The sequence below is a fragment of the Rhipicephalus sanguineus genome, chromosome 9, assembly GCF_013339695.2.
Source record: "Rhipicephalus sanguineus isolate Rsan-2018 chromosome 9, BIME_Rsan_1.4, whole genome shotgun sequence".
In the NCBI taxonomy this organism is placed as follows: Eukaryota; Metazoa; Arthropoda; class Arachnida; order Ixodida; family Ixodidae; genus Rhipicephalus; species Rhipicephalus sanguineus.
Window position 1 is genome coordinate 92,111,946 of NC_051184.2, and position 18,341 is coordinate 92,130,286.

Here is an 18,341-nt window from a genome sequence, read left to right on the forward strand (position 1 = left end):
TTACTGGTGAGCCTCCTAGTTCTTTTTCTCCACTGCGTGTCAACGCTTTTTCTATACAAATACCTGAAAACCTTCTCTGCCCATCTGCGCTTCTTCATTTTCCTCAGCCTCTCTTCGAATCTCATTTTGCTCTGCGCTTCCCTCACTTCAAAGCCTGTCCATCCCATATCACCCTTTACAGCCTCATTTGTCGTCTTCCCGTGAGCGTCCAACGCGAGGCGGCCCACCGTCCTTTGATTTACATCCATTCCTGATTGCACCTCTGACTTCATGCACACCACTGAGTTCCCAAATGTAAGCCCCGGGACCATCACACCCTTCCACAGCCCTCGAAGCACCTCGTACCTATCGTATCCCCATAAAGCTCTGTGCTTCATAATTGCAGCATTCCTCTTTCTCTTTGCTACCGATGCTTTCTCTTGTACCTCCATATATCTATCCCCCTCATTTACCCATACTCCGAGGTACTTGTACTCGCTTACCCTCGGTATTTTTTGGCCCTGTATGAAGACCGCATGGTCGTCGTGATCATTGAATACCATCAATCCACATTTTGTTGCACTAAATCCTAGTCCTAGAGCCTCACATTCCCTTCCGCATGTATCTGCAAGTCGCTGTATATCATCTTGACTGTCCGCAAATAAGACAATATCATCAGCATAAAATAGACCTGGAAGCTTCTGCTCAACCATCGTGCCGACCTGTTTGTGCGACAAATTAAATCCAATGTTGCTACCTTGTAGCGCTTTTTCCATCCTCACCATGTACAGCATGAATAACAGCGGGGACAAAGGACATCCCTGTCTCAGCCCCTTGCTAATTTCAACGCTGTCCTTGCTACTTATTCCTTCCCATTCTATACAAACTGTATTTTCTCGGTATATTTCCCTCAAAAGCTGTATACAGTCGTCCCCTATGCCCACTTCTTTCAATATATCCCACAAAATTTCCTGATTAACGTTGTCATACGCCCCGGTGATATCTAGATAAGCTACGTATAAGGGCCTGTTTTCTATTTTCGATACTTCTATACACTGGGTAAGAACAAACAGATTATCGTCTAACCGCCTGTCGATTCGAAATCCATTCTGAAGTTCTCCCAAAATATCATTTTGTTCTACCCACGCTTCTATTTTTAATTTTACTGCCTGCATCGCCAACCTGTAGAGCACCGATGTAATGGTTAGCGGTCTATACGAGCGAATGTTATCCTTTTCTCCCCTGCCTTTATAGATTAAGCTCATTCTACTTTTTCGCCAACTGTCTGGTATTTCCCTCTCCTGTAAGCACTTTTCTACGGCTTTCAGCAGTGCTTGTTTAGTGTTATGTCCGAGTTCGTTAATGAGGCTGACGGGAACCCCATCTAAGCCCGGAGTAGTGCGCTTTGGAATTTTTCCTTCGGCCTTCTTCCAATTGAAATTCTCTAGTACTACATCTTCGTCGGTTGCACTCCTTTGCGTACTTTTACTCACCGGGGGAATCCCCTGGGTGACCTTTTTAAACGAATCGATCCGCCATGTTTTGTTGGGTGCGAAAACAAAAGCAGTCGCATATAGCAGCCTTTCAGGTGCAATCTACTGGTTTTTTTTACCTTCGTTCTGCGATGACTTCCCAATGCTTCGTGCGCTGTTCAGGCAACTAGGGAGCCCTGACAATTCCGGAAACAAGGTAGCACTATTTCTCATCGAATTTATGAGTTACCTGAACGAAGAAAAAGAATGCACCGACGCGAACTTGTTTCGTCAACAAGATCGGCACTGTGGTTTGGTTCGGAAGTGACCGGCGCACGCAAAAGTTCAACCTCATTTCTTATTTCTCCGTGCAATTTAGATGCTCGCCTGCAACATAAGCTAGACTTGCAGAACAGTATATTACGATATATGCATTCTAAAAGAGACGGCCGATTCCGCACACGCGCGAGAGAGCATGATTGATCAACATTACCTAGTCGGTGTTGCATATCGACGAAAGCAATGATGTGCGTATTGCCACACGCGCTCCTTTGTTTCTATGCTTTACGTTAACGCCTCCTTACACGCGTTACTATACTGCCTAGGGCAAACCTCGCCAGAATGTCTGGGAACGTTCCAGATTACTTTGGCATGATTTGTTAGACTTGAGCGCGGATACGCGAACAGCCGAGTCTTTTCTGGAACTAACGTGGCCACCAGCGATAAGGCTGGAATGTTCGATGTCGCATGTATAAATGCCGACGCGCCTTAGCGCTAAGCAGTTTATCAACGGCCGACGCTCTGTTCGCAGCTATCAGTGTACGGTGCGTATTGCTGTTGTTTGACTTTACGTTTGCCGGCCACAAGTTCGGCCAAATAGAGAGTTTCATCTCGGACATGCCGACTGCTGCCTTCGTCGACGTCACGACCCCGTGACATCTGGTGGAGGTGCTGTTCGCTCATGTTCCGTACGCCCCCGTCAAGCCGTAAACCCAGCCCACGGCGCGGAGAAGACATCGACGCCAACCACGACCAGCGAGCTAGCCTTAGGCAGCAAGGTCTACCACCGGAGTAGGGGTGTACAACACTCGGAAGACCAAGGCCAGGACCACGACTGGGGCAAAGATGACAGCCACTGCGCCACCGCCCGCGATCGTGATGCAGCAGCCAAGGGAGCCGGCGATCTTTCGGGGATCATCATGTGAGGACCCAGAAACGTGGCTCGAGTCGTACGAGAGGACTGCGGCCTTCAACAACTGGGGCATCAACGACAAGTTACGCTATGTGTACTTCGCGTTGGAAGACAGCGCCAGGACCTGGTTCGAGAACAGGGAGTCTCCCCTGACAACGTGGGACATCTTCGGGACCAGCTTCCTCACAGCGTTCACAAGCGTCGTGCGAAAGGAAAGGGCCGCCGCATTACTGGAAACACGGGTCCAGCTCCCGAACAATAAGATGACAATCTTCGCGGAAGAAATGACCGGGCTCTTCCGCCACACCAATCCTAACATGACCGAGGAGAAGAAGGCCAGTTTCTTCATGCGAGGAGTAAGGCAAGAGCTCTTCGCTGGGCTCATGCGGAAGCCACCCAAGACCAGTCGGAACGGAACGAAAACCAGAAACGAAAAGCGAAAAAAAAAACGATATTTTTGATCGGAACGAAAACGTAACCGAAACTTTATTTATTATTTCGTTCCGGAGTGAAACCGAAATTTTTTTCACTCGTTCTTTGGTTCACTAGAAAACTTCGCAATCTGTCACTATTGAGGTCATGCAACGTGAGCGTATCTCAGGGTACAGTATTCGCGCGTACCTCAGGCATGAATTCCAAAGCAAAGATATGTTGAAATTGTGCGAAAAACGGAAACAGTGGCAACCAGAGACGTTAACGCAAGTGGACTGTTGCGCGCCTGTCACGCAGGCCAAAGTGAAGAGGGCGTTGTCGGCGCTGAAGTTTATTTCAGCGAAAGCTGTTATGAGATCACAACAGCTGATTTTGGCGCCACAGTTCTCCGCCGCCGCCGGTGTCCGTGACCGCTATCGCGTGATATAAGAACAAATCAAATGAGAAACAAATTTCTAGGATCGGATGGGATTTTAACTTGCGCCCTTCGCGTGGCAGTCGGGTCTTCCACCACAGTGCCACGCTTGTAACTCCTTCGCAAAAATGCTGTATACAGGCGTCATGTCGGGCAAGGAATCGTGTTAACATATGTAACATAGCGTAGCAGAAGAGCAAAATAACAACCAGTCATCACACAATGCTAATAGCGCGAAGAGTGTGTGGCTTAATGCTCCCCGCCACTGTTGCGGAGTTGCCCCACCAGAAGTGGAATGACTCCGGAATCATTCCACATTTTTGTGACCCCGGAATGGAATGGAGGCAACGCTTGGAGAAATGGAATGGGAATGGAATTGAGTCTTTTTCCGAAAATAGAGCACGTTTTCGTCTACCTGCTGTTTTTCAAAATTCAAATACTAGTAAGTCAGAGCCTCGAAATTAACAATAAAGCAGTATTTTTAAAATGGCTTGCCTGATTACAAGCACGGTACATTTATTGCGATTGTTTGTTCTTTAGAGCTTCCTTTTTTTGCCTTGCTAAACATATATGTATCTTTCTACTTTCGTTTTTTCGCACTGTGCATTTTTTTTCTTACCGAAGATACCGTAACCACAGAATGGTGTATATTTTGTTTCTTCTCCCGTTAACCTCATGTATGGGAGCCCCCCTGACAGTTTCTAAATTTGGGGCTCCTTCTGTATTACCAATCTTGTGCACACTTTCCTGTAACTGACGTCGTTGTTGAATAAACTTCTAAGCAACGCGCCTACTACGAACCGAGGCATAAGTTAGTGTACAAACAAATGCATTATCCCAGCAGATACCGAAGGGAGAAACAAATTACCCTTGCGCGTTGGTTCCCATTGATATCCCCACGCGAAAGTGGCGAATACTCCATGATCACAAGCAAGACATTGCATACCTGCGCACAGGCGAACACAGAAAGTTCTCACCCCATCTGTGCTTGCGAGGCGCGCTTGACAAGCGTCAGTGCTGACGAGTAGTGCGGCCCAGTGTTCCGTATTCGATACAAAGGCACAAGGTGCCCGAGCGGTGCACTCTTCCAATACCGGCAGATCTAGAGAGTTTTGTTCCCCATTAAACAAATGTTAGTTTTCTCCATATTCACGACCGCTCCAGACGCGTGGCAAAACTGTTTAGTCTTCCTGAACACTACTTTTGTCAGCATAAAAATACGATATGTCGTCATTTTAGCATTAACACATTTTAAGCTTAAACAATATTAAAACATCACCATTCGTTCAAACATGCTGACCATGCACATACTATAGGTAGCGGGAGAACTGCCCCTATGGAAATTAGTAGGGTGGTTGTACTGCATGAGATATGTCACCATGCTACTATCCATCGACCTTGGTAACGTGCTTTGCGTACTTTTGCAGTTCTTAATGCATGTGATGACATCGGCTTTATGGGGCGTTCATTGTTAACTTGATAAAAGTATCAAGATGCCTTTCCTACGTTGATGAATTACAGCAATGGAATTGAACTGCTCGGCCATGTCCGGAGTGGGAATGGGCTAAGTTTTTTTCATTCCGAGGAATTGAAAGGAATGGAAATGCGGCAAGTTCTCATTCCCCGGAATGGAATTGGATTGGAATGGAGGCGCCCATTCCGCAACACTGGTCACCACACGAGATCGTAGCTTGGTCAAAGGTGGGCCGACCACGGATGCAGTGCAAGACCAGGTGAGGTGCCTCCGATCCTGGAGGCAACGCAAAACAACGTTAGGTGCAGAAGGCTTTCGTATGGAGGTGGGGCAGGGTCATTACATCGACTGAGACGAAAAAGAAGATGGCTTTCGCCTTCGTGTCGTATTAGATGAATGCATGAAGGTCAGTTTTTCTCTAACATTGGTATTCTATTATTTCGTAGTATATACCTCGCAGTGCTTTCTGGGCCGAGAAACGGTGGCCGTTATGGGGCAGGGCACCGCGCGCATGCGCGAAGGAACTGTCGAGGTGTGTTACGCCACTATTCGTTGGATGCATTCTGCGACTCACCAGTGAGGGCAAGTTGGGCTCTTCGTATGTCAAGCCCGAAACGACGCTGGTCGGGAACACGCGGCAACCCACCGAACCAGTCGGCGCTATGTACGACTCGACGATCACCGTGTCCACATTGCTGCAATACAGGTCACAAGTATATACGAGTCAATCTCTATAGGCTGGCAATGCCAGTGCTTGCAGTTTGAGTGCGTTCTTTTTTCAGTGACGGTGTCGTTGAGCACATGCATTCAATAGCACAGATGTAAAAATACTAGAAAGCCTTCTATACTGGGCTACGACCTAAGACGTCAGCTCCGCTCCCAGAACCCTTCACCTGTGCGCGGCAGTCATGTGCTTCCGCTCGAAGCCTTTTTCCTCGGCTAACGTAGAAGGGAACGATGTGCTGGTTCTCGTCGACCTCGAGAAAGTCTAGTAACGCGGCGGTTAGTTTCCTGCGAACCCTCTTCCAGCATCCCAGTTTCCTCAGCCTCAGCAACACGGCACACGAAAATGTGTTGGCATTGCCGTCACTATCAGCCGCCAGACGTTGATACGTGCGCTCCGTGTGTGCGCATGCGGAGAGCGCTTAGCCTTCAACATGGCGGAAATGCGCCCGGCGGCCGCTAGATGGCAGCAGATTGCATAAGGAGAATCCTTTTCTCCCCTGCCTTTATAGATTAAGTTCATTCTACTTTTTCGCCAACTGTCTGGTATTTCCCGCTCCTGTAAGCACTTTTCTAGAGTCGCGCGCGCGGACTGCTAGAGAACGGACGTGTTTTTCGTGGGCTCCGGAATGACAGCGTCAGATAAGTTTTTTTTTTGCATGATTCTAGCTTGTTTTGTTTTTTAGTTATATGAGTACATAAGCAACTAGATTGAAGGTTAATAGGGCTTACAACTTTGTACTGTTTCCTGTGTGACAGTTGCCTGGGTTTTTTTATTATTATTTGTTTGTTCGGACACCACGTGGCTGAAAGGTAACCATGTGGATTTGCAGTGTAGCATACTCGCGGAGTTTAGTGATATCATTTGGCTTTAAGTGTATTTAATCCGCCGTGTGAACGATCTAGCCCATGGTCAAAAAGACCGTAAAGGTGTTCAGGGTGCGGAATGGGATGGAAAATAGAGGTTGGTACGGATGAGGAAGACAGAGGGAGCTGACGCCAAGTGTAAGCAATGTGAGTTAGAGGCGAAAATGGAAATAATGATGGCTGCCCAGAATGAGCTCATGGTAAGAATCGCCGAGCTGGAAAATGCGTTGGCGACAGAGCGGGAAAAACGATGGCTATGGGGGAAAGGCTTAAGTCAGCCGAGGAGGGGTTAGCAAAGGTAGCAAGCGACAGAGGGAACAGAGGGGCACCGACCCTACAGTGGTAGACGCGAAGGGGGAAGCAGGTTTGGAAAAGACAGGTGCAAGGGTCACAGGACCTAGCTTCCGCGAAGTAGTTTTGGGAAGGGGAGGGGACAATACAGCAGCAGTGGCACGCGCTAATAACCGAGGCAGTGGCCACGTGCGGGAGAGTCCAGCAGAAAAGTCGGAACACGTGATAATCGCCGGGGACTCGAATTTAGTTAGATGCGCAGAAGCAGTCAAAGAAAGGGTGAGAGGCGACCAAACGAGTTTTAATAGGGAAGTTCCCGGGACATGGGATGGGATCAGTGATGAGACAAGCTAGCGCAAAACTCGCAACTAAGGCTAATGGACGTAACCTCGTGATAATCGCGGGAGGTCTAAACGACGTCTTGAATGAAGAATCAGCCGAACTAGCGACCACATTAGCGAAAGGGGTAGATGACATGCGCGCCATTTCCCCTCAGGTGCAGATAGTGGTATGCACAATACCGGAGGTACCGGTGCGTGACGTCAACCTGCAAAGAGCGGTTGTCGACGCAAACAAAGAGATATGGCATATGAGTCGAGAGAAAGGCATCGAGGTAGTGGAAATAAACAGAGAGGTGCACAGGTGGGGTGGTTTTCAAAGAGACGGAATACACTTCGATAGGAGGCTTGGTCATGAGGTGGGTTGGCGACTTGCGGGACGCGCAGTAGCTTTTTTGGGGGGCACGCGGGCCCTTCGGTGCAGCTTGTAATGAGGAAAACAACCAGGGGGACTCTTTGACAGGCAGTATAGCGAAAAACCAGAGAAAAGGTAAAAGAAGGCAGAAGGCGCGTGTTGCAATTAGTTACATTAACATGCAGGGTGGCAGAAAAAAGGAAAAATGGTTAGAGATTGAGGGACAGTTACACAAGGAACAGATAGGTGTTTATGCGGTTACAGAAACACACCTTAGAGACTTGCAAGAGCCACCACATATTGACAATATCATTTGGGAAGGATGTAACAGGATCACATCAGAAAGGAGAGGGGGGGGTGTTGGAATGCTAATTCATAGCAGAACAAAATGGGAAAGAGTGAGCAGACGTGTTCAGAGCACCTTTGGGTTTCGGGCACAGTAGGTGGAAGAAAACGTGGCTAGGTGTAGCATACTTGTGGACGGGGAATAACTGCGAGAAAAGAATCTGGAGATAGTGAAATGCATAAGCACCGATATTAAAGAAGTTTGGTCATTATGGCCGAAATAATCCTTCTAGGGACATGAACGCTCACATTCGGGACCTGGACGGATATTCAGACACCAATGGCAAGTTATTGGTAGATCTCTGCGAGCCACATAGTCTTGAGATCGTTAACGTGGGGCCGAAGTGTGAGGGGCAGATCACGTGGGAATCGGAAACAGGCAATCGAGCATTGATTATTGTCTCATGACAGAAGGAATATATGACAAACTTAGAGAGATGAGAATAGACGAGGAAGGCATTAACAGCTTGGGTAGTGATCATAAACGCATAATATTACAAATGGGATATAAAACTGAAAATAAGAACATAGAATCAAAATCTGGCAGCTTGTATCTAAATGACAAACAAATAACGAATGTAGCCGCAAGAGTCGAAGAAAAAGTAGACGAACTGCCAGGCAAAGACTGGAAGTATAGTGAGCTGCTACATATAATCACAAAAGAAATGGAAAAAGAGAAGAAAACTATTTGTTGGAAAGGAAAGAGAAAGCCAAAAAGTTGGTGGAACAAAGAAATCCTGGAGGCGATCGAGAAGCGACGTGAGGCATCACGGGAGCACAGACAGGCAAAAATAGAGAAGCGGCCACAGGACGAAGTCAACCAAATATGGGAAATATATTTAGAGCAAAAATCCATCGTGCAGAAATTAGTCGAGGCAAAAATTAAAGGTGAAAGTGAACGCTGGATGACAGAGATTCGCGAAAAGAAGAAGGCCGCGCCTAGGATATTTGGAGCCACCTAAAAGCGCTAGGTAGGAAGTCTGTCACAATGCAACAACAGTTATGGTAGATGAAGGAGGAAATCAATTGGAAGGCATGAAGCGCTAGGTTACATCCGAAAGATAACAGCCGATTCGTTTAAAAAGGTCACCCAGGGGATTCCCCCGGTGAGTAAATAGTACGCAAAGGAGTGCAACTGACGAAGATGTAGTACTAGAGAATTTCAATTGGAAGAAGGCCGAAGGAAAAATTCCTAAGCGCACTACTCCGGGCTTAGATGGGGTTCCCGTCAGCCTCATTAACGAACTCGGACATAACACTAAAGAAGCACTGCTGAAAAGCCGTAGAAAAGTGCTTACAGGAGAGGGAAATACCAGACAGTTGGCGAAAAAGTAGAATGAACTTAATCTATAAAGGCAAGGGAGAAAAAGGATAACATTCGCTCGTATAGACCGCTAACAATTACATCGGTGCTATACAGGTTGGCGATGCAGGCAGTAAAAATTAAAAATAGAAGCGTGGGTAGAACAAAATGATATTTTGGGAGAACTTCAGAATGGATTTCGAATCGACAGGCGGTTAGACGATAATCTGTTTGTTCTTACCCAGTGTATAGAAATATCGAAAATAGAAAACAGGCCCTTATACATAGCTTATCTAGATATCACCGGAGCGTATGACAACGTTAAGCAGGAAATTTTGTGGGATATATTGAAAGAAGTGGGCATAGGGGACGACTGTATACAGCTTTTGAGGGAAATGTACCGAGAAAATACAGTTTGTATAAAATGGGAAGGAATAAGTAGCAAGGACAGCGTTGAAATTAGCAAGGGGCTGAGACAGGGATGTCCTTTGTCCCCGCTGTTATTCATGCTGTACATGGTGAGGATGGAAAAAGCGCTAGAAGGTAGCAACATTGGATTTAATTTGTCACACAAACAGGTCGGAGCGATGGTTGAGCAGAAGCTTCCAGGTCTATTTTATGCAGATGATATTGTCTTATTTGCGGACAGTCAAGATGATATACAGCGACTGGCAGATATATGCGGAAGGGAATGTGAGGCTCTAGGACTAGGATTTAGTGCAACAAAATGTGGATTGATGGTATTCAGTGATCACGAAGACCATGCGGTCTTCATACAGGGCCAAAAATACCGAGGGTAAGCGAGTACAAGTACCTCGGAGTATGGGTAAATGAGGGGGATATATATATGGAGGTACAAGAGAAAGCAGCGGTAGCAAAGGGAAAGAGGAATGCTGCAATTATGAAGCACAGAGCTTTATGGGGATACAATAGGTACGAGGTGCTTCGAGGGCTGTGGAAGGGTGTGATGGTCCCGGGGCTTACATTTTGGGAACTCAGTGGTGTGCATGAAGTCAGAGGTACAATCAGGATTGGATGTAAATCAAAGGACGGTGGGCCGCCTCGCGTTGGGCGCTCACAGGAGAGAGACGACAATTGAAGGCTGTAAAGGGATGATATGGGATGGACGAGGCTTTGAAGTAGGGAAAGCCTCAGAGCAAAATGAGATTCGAGAGAGGCTGAGAAAATGAAGAAGAGTAGATGGGCAGAGAAGGTTTTCAGGGATTTGTATAGAAAAGCGTTGACACGCAGTGGAGACAGAGAACTAGGAGGCTGCACCCAGTAAAATATAGCGGCTTGGCAGTGCGGGCGATATGGCAACAGGGAGCAATAAGCGGAAGGTCAGAGAGGCGGAGAGGACTTATTGGATGACAGCGATGGAAAAGAAGCCGGCTCTGAGTAACTACCGAAAGGGAAAAAACGCAATAAGAGGGAAAGGTTTATGATAATTCAAGGGGAAGCGCTTTGACTGTTTGAAGCAAGGTCGGCTGCCTTAGAACGCGAAGTTATAAAGCGAGATTCAGTAACGAAGACGAACACGGTACATGCTGCGGGGGGTGGAAGCTAAGGAAACGATGGAACATGTACTGATTGAATGTGGCTATATTCCTCCCAGGTATACTTGTGGGCACGAGTCCTACAGGAAGCCTTGGGTTTTAGGGACAACAATGGAAAGCTGAACACGTCCGCGATAGAAATAAGTAAGAGACGGTTAGAGTATTGGTGGCAGAAGAGTAGAGATAAGTACAAAAATAAATAATGGGGGGGGGGGGAAATAAGGTCATTCTGCCTTAAGAGGCAGAGAGATAGACCGTTGAATTTATAAATATTTTTGGTATAATAAGATAGATTTAATCAATGTAGACAAGGTATTAGGCCAGCATGAAACAAGGAAGTTGTTTCTTTTTCTTCGAGCATGGTGGCAGACATGTCACCGCCCCGTTATAAAGGGGACGCTCATAGCATCCATCCATCCATCCAGAAGTCACAAGTGCGCGCAAGATGCGTTCCTCGAACGGCCGCGGAAGTGTGGACCAGTGCGGTGACAAACCAGCTGAAAGGATATATACAAAGTCCCCGTTTCACAACACGCAAACTAACAAACACGTTTTCTGTGTGATGAGTCGCTGCAGTGTTGTGTTGCAGTGACGCAGTGTTAAATATCGCCCAGATTTCCGCAATTCGCGCACAGCGCAACTCCGCAAATTGGATTTAATTTGTCACACAAACAGGTCGGCACGATGGTTGAGCAGAAGCTTCCAGGTCTATTTATGCTGATGATATTGTCTTATTTGCGGACAGTCAAGATGATATACAGCGACTGGCAGATATGCGGAAGGGACTGTGAGGCTCTAGGACTAGGATTTAGTGCACAAAATGTGGATTGATGGTATTCAATGATCACGAAGATGCGCGCTTTATACAGGGCCAAAAAATACCGAGGGTAGCGAGTACAAGTACCTCGGAGTATGGTAAATGAGGGGGACGATCTAGGAGGTACAAGAGAAGCATCGTAGCAAAGGTGAAGAGGAATGCTGCAATTATGAAGCACAGAGCTTTATGGGGAGTACAATAGGTACGAGGTGCTTCGAGGGTCGTGGAAGGGTGTGATGTGATGGTCCCGGGGCTTACATTTGGGAACTCAGTGGTGTGTATGAAGTCAGAGCTACAATCAGGAATGAGTAAGTCCAAAGGACGGTGGGCCGCTTCGCGTTGGGCTCACGGGAGACGACAAATGAGGCTGTAAGGGTGATATGAGATGGACAGGCTTTGACGTGAGGAAGCTCAGAGCAAAATGAGATTCTAAGAGAGCTGAGGAAAATGAAGAAGAGTAGATGGCAGAGAAGGTTTGAGGTATTTGTATAGAAAAGCGTTGACACGCAGTGGAGAAAAAGAACTAGGAGGCTCACCAGTAAATATACGGCTAGCAGTGCGGGCGATATGGCAACAGGAGCATTAAGCGGAAGGTCAGAGGCGGAGAGAACTTATTGGATGACAGCGATGGAAAGAAGCCGGTTCTGAGTAACTACCGAAAGGGAAAAAACGAAATAGGAGGGAAAGGTTTATGATAATTCAAGGGGAAGCGCTTTACTGTTTGAAGCAAGGTCGGGCTGCCTTAGAACGCGTAGTTATAAAGCGAGATTCAGTAACGAAGAACAATGTACATGCGGGGGAACTAAGGAAACGATGCAACATGTACTGATGAATGTGGCGATATTCACCCAGGTATACGTGTGGGCACGAGTCTACAGAAGCCTTGGGTTTAGGGACCAGAATGGAACACGTCCGCGATAGAAAATAAGTAAGAAGCCGGTTAGAGTAATGGTGGCAGAAAGTAGAGATAAGTACAAAAAAAAAATGGGAAAAAATAAGGTCATTCTGCCTTAAGAGGCAGAGAGATGGACGGGAATTTATATTTTTTGGTATAAAACTAGATTTAATCAATGTAGTTAAGGTATTAGGCCAACATGAAACAAGGAGGTTTTTTTTTTTTTTCTTCGAGCCTGGTGGCAGACCTCTCACCGACCCGTTATAAAGGGGACGCTCATAGCATCCATCCATCCATCCAAGAAAAATCCACGCATATCCACGGAGTGAATGATGATGAGGGGCGAAGCTGCGGAGGTTCATCGTAAACCGTGAATCTTCTGTGAATTCTGCCCAGTACATCATCAGACGTGAGATCGGGCGCGTTTATACTAAAGGTTCGATGAGTTTGACGACTTGCAGCTCACTTTTAATTTTACATGTACGCTGTGAATTTCATTGTTAGAAAACCATTGCTTTAGAAAACAATGGGTCTTCGTTAGAAGCCTGGCGTCCTTTCGTTTGATTTAGAAACATCTGGCGCTCTTTTCGTTTTGCTTTTAGAAAACATCTGGCGTCTTTCGTTGGTTTATTTCATCAATCAACGGCGTTTTGAACAAAATTTTTATGTGTTTAATCACGCACAGGAGAAATCTCACCAGGCACTACCTTGGAGGTAAACAATGGCTGCTAATGGGAATGAGAGACAGAAGAAGTCGGCTTTTTAGTAACACTTACACTTCTACTTCTACTAACGCTTTCCTACTGGAACATGCCAATGGCTGCGAATGCGGAATTGAGAGACAGAAGAATTCGGCTTTTAGTTAACGCGCCACGCTGCGAATTTTTTATGTTCAACAACGCACAGGAAAAATCTCCCACCGGCACCACCTTGGAGGTCAAGATCTGGTACTAGCGTTACGACTGGTTACGCACTACTACGACTACGAGGGACGAACGGGTGCCGCCTTAAGGAGCTTCGCCCCTAAAACAACATGGACGGACAGAGAAAAGCATCACCTGCCGAGATGTTCGAGCAACTCCTCGACCAGCTTGTCGGCCAGGCTGCGGCTGGTGACTTTTGCTCCGAGGAACGACATGGCATTATCCTTGTCCTTGAGGAGCTTCTTTATGTGCTGAAAGAGCGAAACACACAAAGCATGGATACACGTTAGTTGGCTTTCATCGTGAGCCGCGCAATAAGGCTGATAAATAGTGCGGGCGGCGCACGTTTCACGCTGAACCAGCGGCTCACCCTCCAGGGCGGTCTAGTGGTTATGGTGCTCGACTGCCGACCCGAAGGTAGCGGGATCGAATCCCGGTTGCGGTGGCTGCATTTCGATGAAGGCGAAGTGCTATAAAGGCCCGTGTGCTTATATTTATACCTTTATACCTTTGAGACGCTTTGTACACGATTGTGTACATCATTTGCGTTTTCTAGTTGTGTCGGCTAGTGCCTAAGGGAGAGAAAAATAGATTGAGGTTTGGAATAATTTAACCTGGGCAGTAAATATGCCACGAGCATGGGATGGCATTGCGCTATTCTACTGTGGTATGTGCCACTGTAAAACGACGAGAGGAGAAGGAAGTGGAGAAGACGAAGATCGGCTTCATTCGCAGCTCGGTGCTCGGTGCTCGCCTGCTCTTGGGGTAGTGGCCAAGAATTGAGTAGCTGCTTTTGGGTTTTTTTGTGAGATCAGACCGGAAGGATGCCCTTTTGTCCCGGCCAGGGACTTTCCTCTGGTCGGATTCCATTGCTCCCCAAGAGTTGCAGTGGATATTTTCTTGCGTAACGGCATCGCTTCTGTTCCTGTGGCTCGTCCCTACCAATGACGCGTCAATGAAGAACCCGAAGCGATCCAGACGGAAGAATTGCGGTCGTGAAGGCCCTTCCAGAGCATCACAGAGGTCCGTCAGTTCGGCAGAGGGGGTATAATCTGCTTTTCCCCAGACCAGTCCTGTGTGCAAGACCTTCTAAAGTGTTCGATGTTCGCATCCACTTCGGTGAGCGCATTCATTCCTCACATTTAGCATGCACCAAAGGTCTAGCCGTGGCGTAGACGTGAACATGACACCCATCTGAAATACTAGAATGTTCTCTCCAGCATGTGTTTTCTGTTATCGGTGTGGACGTTGTGGAGACAAGAACAAAGTACCAACCGAGACTGTCATAGTAACATTGCAGGGACAGTTCGGCCACAGAAATTAAGGCATGGCCTCTAATTTTACAAGGTTTAGAAACCCCTTTCCCCTCGCCCTCTCCAATGTCTAAAGTGTTGGCGTTATGGGCAACCATAAGAGGTTGTAGGTCTAATGTCAGGTGTCGAGTATGTGGGGAGGATCACAATTCTAGTGACTGTCAAAGTAAGGAAGACAAGTGTTGCCTTTTGTAACGAAGCTCATGCTGCAGACTGTGCAAGCTGTGCCGCAAAGGCTCGTGAGCTGCAAATTCTCGAATAGCAGAACGGAGACGTTGCTCTCGCAGAGAAGCAATAGCTGAATTACAGACGAGATCACAAGGTTACGCTGGTGTTACTGCTCGCCATATGGCCATCCATGGAAGGGTCTCTATCCGCTGCTATTGCTGAAGCGATCGACAAGGCAATGGAAAAAGCGATGGAACGCCCTTGCTGGGAAACTTTGCGAGTCTCTGGCCCAAATCATCACTAACCAGATGGCACAGATAGTTAGCACAGCAGCAAAATGTTAACTAACACCTCAAACAGTGACACTTCACGACCATCACAGGAGGAGGTGTCGGTATCTCATCTCAGGCTACTCAGTCTGCAGGTACATCCGGCCGTTGCCAGACATTATCACGGTGAAGATATAGAGACGTGCAGGACTCAGATGAGATGGAGATGGATCCACGATCGTTAAACGCTCAAGATCCCCTTTGACTAAAAAAGGTACTTCGCCAACCCACTCAAAGACAAGAAGTACCAGAAGGATAGCCTGACTAAAAGCGCTTTCTTAAAAGAAAGCATTTTAGCAAGGCAGTTACAGAGTCTATTTTATCAAAACCATAGGTCACTCAAAATTCTTCACTGGAATTGCCGATCAATTCACTCAGCAGTAACTGATTTGGTGTACTTGGCATCGAAATTCACTCCAGATATTATTGCACTACAAGAAACCTGGCTTTCAATGCATCAGCCTTTTCAATTAAGTAGATTCAGATCTTTCCGGCTAGACCGACCATCGAAAGGCGGAGGTCTAGCATTCTTATCAATAATAGAATAAGCCTCAAGGCAAAAATTGCATATAAGCATATGACACCTGACAGCGAAATTTTTGCATTAGAAATAACTTTGCCAGGTTGCCTGCCTTTCTTGTTGATAAATGCATACTTCCTACAGGGGTACAAGATACTCGGTGTTTGGACTCTGCAGTTACATCTCCGTGTAAAGATAAAATTCTGGTGGGGGATTTCAACTCCCATCATACGTGTTGGGGCTTTCGAACAGATAGCTGTGGCAAACGATTGTGGGATTGGACAGTAGATAACAGCCTGTCTTGCCTTAATTCGGGAACGCCTACTTTTATTCGTGCGCGATCCCGTTCAGCCTTGGATTTAAGCTTTGTAAGTTCGTCCCTCACTAGTTGTCATGGGCAGCCATGGACTGTGCCACCAACAGCGATCATTTGCCCAGTAATATTTGAGATTGCTTGTCCAGTAACATCATCCTGTTCTCAGACTCGACTATTTATAAATTACGGCAAATTTAAAAAAGATCTAGAAAATGCGTTGACCACACATTCGGATGAGCGAGACGATATAAAAGCTATGAGGCTAAGTGCATTAATTAAAAGGACGTACAAAAAAGCAGAATTTGTTGTTGAGTCTGCAAAGTCCATTTCCGGTAGTCCTTGGTGGAATTCAGATTGTACACGAGATTACCGTCGACGACAGGCAGCTTGGAAGAAGCTTATGTATAACCAGTCCCCCCAAAATTGGTCCGATTACAAATTTTACGCTGCAATATTAAACGCACAGTTTCTTTAGCTAAAGAAGCATACGATAGGAAACACTATGATTACCTATCGAATCCTAAGAACAAAAAATCGCTGTTTAGGTTTATGAGATCACGAAAAATTTTACCATCACCAAGTAATATAGACTGTGAAATTATGTCATCAGATGAAATGAAGAAATCTTTGGAAGGCATAGCTAAAGGCCTGGAATGTAGATTTACATCAACTAAGTTATACAATTTGCAAGTACCAGCGCTAACGGTGGATTTTACTAAAGTTTCATTGGAAGAATTAGGTCTAGTGATTCAAGATTTACCCTCGTCAGCTCCAGGTCCGGACGGAATTACGGTTGATATGATAAAGATATTATTCAAATTATCACCGTGTGACCTCATCAATACAATAAATTATTCGTTAAAAAATGCCTGGATTCCATATGATTGGAAATTAGCTAAAATAATTCCGGTACAAAAAAGACAAGGATTAGGCTATACCATAGAAAACATTCGACCTATTTCTCTTACTTCTAATATGGTAAAACTCATAGAGAGGGTGCTCCATAATAGAATTTCAATCTGGATGGCGGATAATTTATTGTTAAATCCAAATCAAATTGGCTTCAGAGCAGACTGTTCTATATGGTGTGCACACGCCGATTTAGAAAGCCGTATTCAACTTGCTCGGAAAAGAAGGCAACACGCAGCTTTGGTGACGTTAGATGTCGCCAAAGCGTATGATAGTGCGGAGCATTCAGTTTTATTGGACCACTTACAGAGGCGTAATTTCCCTCAATATATCATTGCGTGGTTGGGCGAATTTTTGAGGGCAAGAGAATTTTATTGTTATAAGGACGGCTGTGCATCATTAAAGTTCAAACAGACTCGCGGAGTCCCCAAAGGAGCAGTGTTGTCTCCAGTATTATTTAATGTATTAATGAGCTCAATCCCCAATGCCAGGATGTGCAGGTATATGTTATGCCGACGATATTGCATTCTTCGCGGCTGATAGTGATATTTATTCTCTATATCAGAAATTACAGAGATATATGAGTATGCTAGAGGTATGGCTAGAGACAATTTGCATGTCCTTAAATGTAAATAAAAGCGCATTGTTGATATTTCCAATCGCAGATCCAATTTCAATTTCAATATTCTATAAACAAGAGCCTATTCCGCAGGTTGAGTCGCTAAAATATTTGGGAATCATTTATAATGGGACACTAAACTGGACTCCACACATAGAGAGTATCGTACCTAAGGCACAACGTGCCTTAGGCATACTACGTAGGCTGAGCAGCAGACGATATGGACTACGTAGGGACACACTTTTGATGGTCTATAAAATGTACATGCGCCCAATATTAGAATTTGGGTGTGTCTTGTTCTCGGGTGGCCCTGCGTACAAACTTAAGCCTCTGGTTATGCTGGAGCGAGAAGCCTTGCGATTGTGTTTGGGACTCCCTGGGTTTGTAGCAATCAACGTTCTGTATCAGGAAGCGCGCTTGCCAACATTGCCTTGTCGATTCCGAATCCTGACGGTGCAGACATTTTAAAAATTTTATAGCTTTCCGTTAAGACGATCCGAATATGCTTTTATAAATGAGCCAGACTCCTTTTTTCTTGCTCATTGGCCACGTTTTCGTACACCACAGATTATTTTTGTTCAGAAGCAGCTAGACCGGATAAACGTGAAGATTCGAGATGTGCCTGCAGCAAATGTGTCCAATCAAAATCTTAAGATAGAATTCGATGAGATTTTCCCCTCTAAGCCTAAATTTCAATCATACAGGGTGTTAAATAGTCGGCTGCAAGATTATCTTACACACGCGAAAACAAAAAATATAGTAGCCACAGATGCTTCAGTAATTGACGAAA

At 46.0% G+C, this 18,341-nt stretch overlaps 1 protein-coding gene across 1 annotated transcript in view; it reads right to left on the reverse strand.

Moving 5' to 3' along the window:
- Positions 1-18,341, reverse strand: part of LOC119405732 (uncharacterized) — a 35,704-nt gene that overhangs the window by 14,867 nt on the left and 2,496 nt on the right. Inside the window, exons 2-3 of the mRNA XM_049419491.1 lie at positions 13,513-13,628; positions 5,539-5,659 (exon numbers count right to left, since the gene is read on the reverse strand). Coding sequence (XP_049275448.1) covers positions 5,539-5,659; positions 13,513-13,628 — 237 coding nt within the window. The remainder of the gene's footprint in view (positions 1-5,538; positions 5,660-13,512; positions 13,629-18,341) is intronic.